Raw genomic sequence first — 2500 nt, 5'->3', positions numbered from 1 at the left:
AGGAGTTCACTCTCCTGGAGTGTGCCGTGTGCGATGCAGGTGAGTGATGAGATTCCTCCTCTGTCGTTCTCTGTCCCGTTCACACACACACACACATACACATAAACATACACACACATACGCACGCACACACACACACACACACACACACACACACACACACACACACACACACATGCACACGCACACACACATATGCACACACACACACACACACACACACACACACACACGCACACACATAGGGGAAGCTGTGTTGCAACTCCGAGTTTCGCGTAGTCACGATCACCAGGCAAAATAATAATCATAGTAATTCCTCTCTGTTCGTTTGGCTGCAGGACGCACGGGTAGGTTGTGCGAGGAAGACATCAACTCATGCTTCGGCTTCCCCTGCGCTCTCCATCGTGCGTGCATCGACCTGAAGGCACCGAAGAGCGGCCACACGTGCAGCGCCTGTGCGGCTGGGTATGAGGACGACAAGGACGACGCCTCGCTCTGTGCCAACGTGAACGAGTGCAAGAATAAGCTGCTGCACAACTGCCACGACGTCAATAGCAAGTGTGTGGACACGGTGGGTTCGTTCCAGTGTGTCTGCAATCCAGGATACCAGCAGGACAGTAACGGCAAATGTACCGGTATGTCTAGGGCATGTCTAGACGTGTGTGTGTGGGGGGGGGGGGGGGCGTGCGTGTGTGTGTGTGCGGGTGTGTGTGCGCGGGTGTGTGCGTGTGCGTGTATATGGAGGAGTGTCGAATGCATTCTTTGATCTTCTGTACAATAAGCCTGTTGCAGATTGCCACGCATAGAAGGTATGAGTAATGTATATGAGTGGGCTGAGATCATGGTCAAAGAATTCACTGCTCAACACTCCCTTACAAGCCAACTGTTGTGTCTGCAAGTTGTTATACTTCAACTACTGTATTCCGTTGTGCTTCGTCACATTATCACCATGTTCTGATTTGAGAACGGCAGTGGTACGAGCAGCCTCATCAGGTTCACAACTTGCTTTGTCTCTCCATGTGGTTCCAACTCCAATCAACCGTTGCATCTATGGGTCACGTGATGTCGGCCATGTTGGTTCCACTGTCCACGTGCCATGATCACTTTCTGCACGAATCTTGTCACATGATCACTTTCTGCACAAATCTTGTCACATGACACTTTCTGCACAAATCTTGTCACATGACACTTTCTGTGCAAATCTTGTCACATGAAAAGACCACTCTATACCGTATTTTCCCTGAATATGTCTCTTCTTCCATTACAGACATTGATGAATGCAAGATAGCTACCAATACGGCGTGCAATGCCAAGAACTCACTGTGCACGAATACGCAGGGAAGCTACCAATGCTCATGCCAGCCAGGGTTCAGCGGAACTGGAGAGTCGGCCACGGGTGGATGTATAGGTGAGTCAGCGAGGCCAGACCACACTGCCGTATGCTGTTTACATGTCCTTTGAATAGCCTAAGTACAAAGTCTGAAGAAAATGCTGAACGGTCTCATAGAAGCCAGCTGTGGTGCCAGTACGTTGAACACACAGTCCAGCTTGACTGAATTCCAGCTTCTGTCTGATATCTCGTGTTTTTATTCATTTATTTTATTCAAAATCTCCTGGCTCGTCGTAAGACTGCCAATATTTTTATGAGAAGTCGGGCGGTGGCCAACCACAGCGAACCAAATAATAAGCTGTTTTGTGATTGATTGTGAATTCTTGTAGAAATCAATATTTGCATCACCGATGCTCATGGTTGTAATGCTGAGGCTCAGTGCGTGAAGTCTCAGCAAAATACTCTCTGCGTCTGTGCCGACGGACAGCTGGAATCTGTGGACAAGAACTGCGACGGTAGGCTTCCCTTGTGTGTGTGTGTGTGTGTGTGTGTGTGTGTGTGTGTGTGTGTGTGTGTGTGTGTGTGTGTGTGTGTGTGTGTGTGTGTGTGTGTGTGTGTGTGTGTGTGTGTGTGTGTGTGTGTGTGTGTGTGGGTGTGCGTGCGTGCGTGTGGGTGTGCATGTATGTTTGAGCGCATGCGTGTGCGTGTGTGCGTGTGCGTGCATGTACATTCTATTTTTATGTGTACTGTTCTCCCTGTGAGTCACAATGGACCCAGTGCGCAGTGATAAAGTTTGTTGAAAAGGATGCGTACACACTTGCGAAACAAAATTGTATGGACGACATGTACATCACAATTTGCATGCAGGGGCGTCGCACACGGTACACTCTCTACCGTATTGACCGTACCACTATTTGCCCCAGGTACCCCGTGAATCAATAAAATACACTGATTTGGGCTCTAAATTTCCAACAATGTCGGCTCAGCAACCCCTGCCCCACGAGAGTAAATTGTACTTCAAATGGCCGACCGTACCACACTAAAATACCTTCCGACGCCACTGGTATGGATAACATTACGATGTGTTTGGATTACTTGTATGTTACAATGTTCACGCATGACATCATATTGTGTCTGGATTGCATCACAGTTGTCAGATGCAAGACCATA

General features: G+C 48.6%; 1 protein-coding gene across 1 annotated transcript in view; it reads left to right on the top strand.

Annotated features, from left to right (window-relative positions):
* LOC135821531 (uncharacterized) overlaps positions 1–2500 on the top strand; it is a 67963-nt gene that overhangs the window by 58543 nt on the left and 6920 nt on the right. Inside the window, exons 21-24 of the mRNA XM_065334528.1 lie at positions 1–39; positions 339–635; positions 1268–1408; positions 1720–1845. The exon at positions 1–39 is cut by the window's left edge and continues 333 nt beyond it. Coding sequence (XP_065190600.1) covers positions 1–39; positions 339–635; positions 1268–1408; positions 1720–1845 — 603 coding nt within the window. The remainder of the gene's footprint in view (positions 40–338; positions 636–1267; positions 1409–1719; positions 1846–2500) is intronic.

This window comes from Sycon ciliatum, chromosome 7 (assembly GCF_964019385.1).
Source record: "Sycon ciliatum chromosome 7, ocSycCili1.1, whole genome shotgun sequence".
NCBI classification, from domain to species: Eukaryota; Metazoa; Porifera; class Calcarea; order Leucosolenida; family Sycettidae; genus Sycon; species Sycon ciliatum.
Note: the sequence above shows the minus strand (reverse complement) of the source record. Positions and strands in the feature narration are given on the sequence as shown.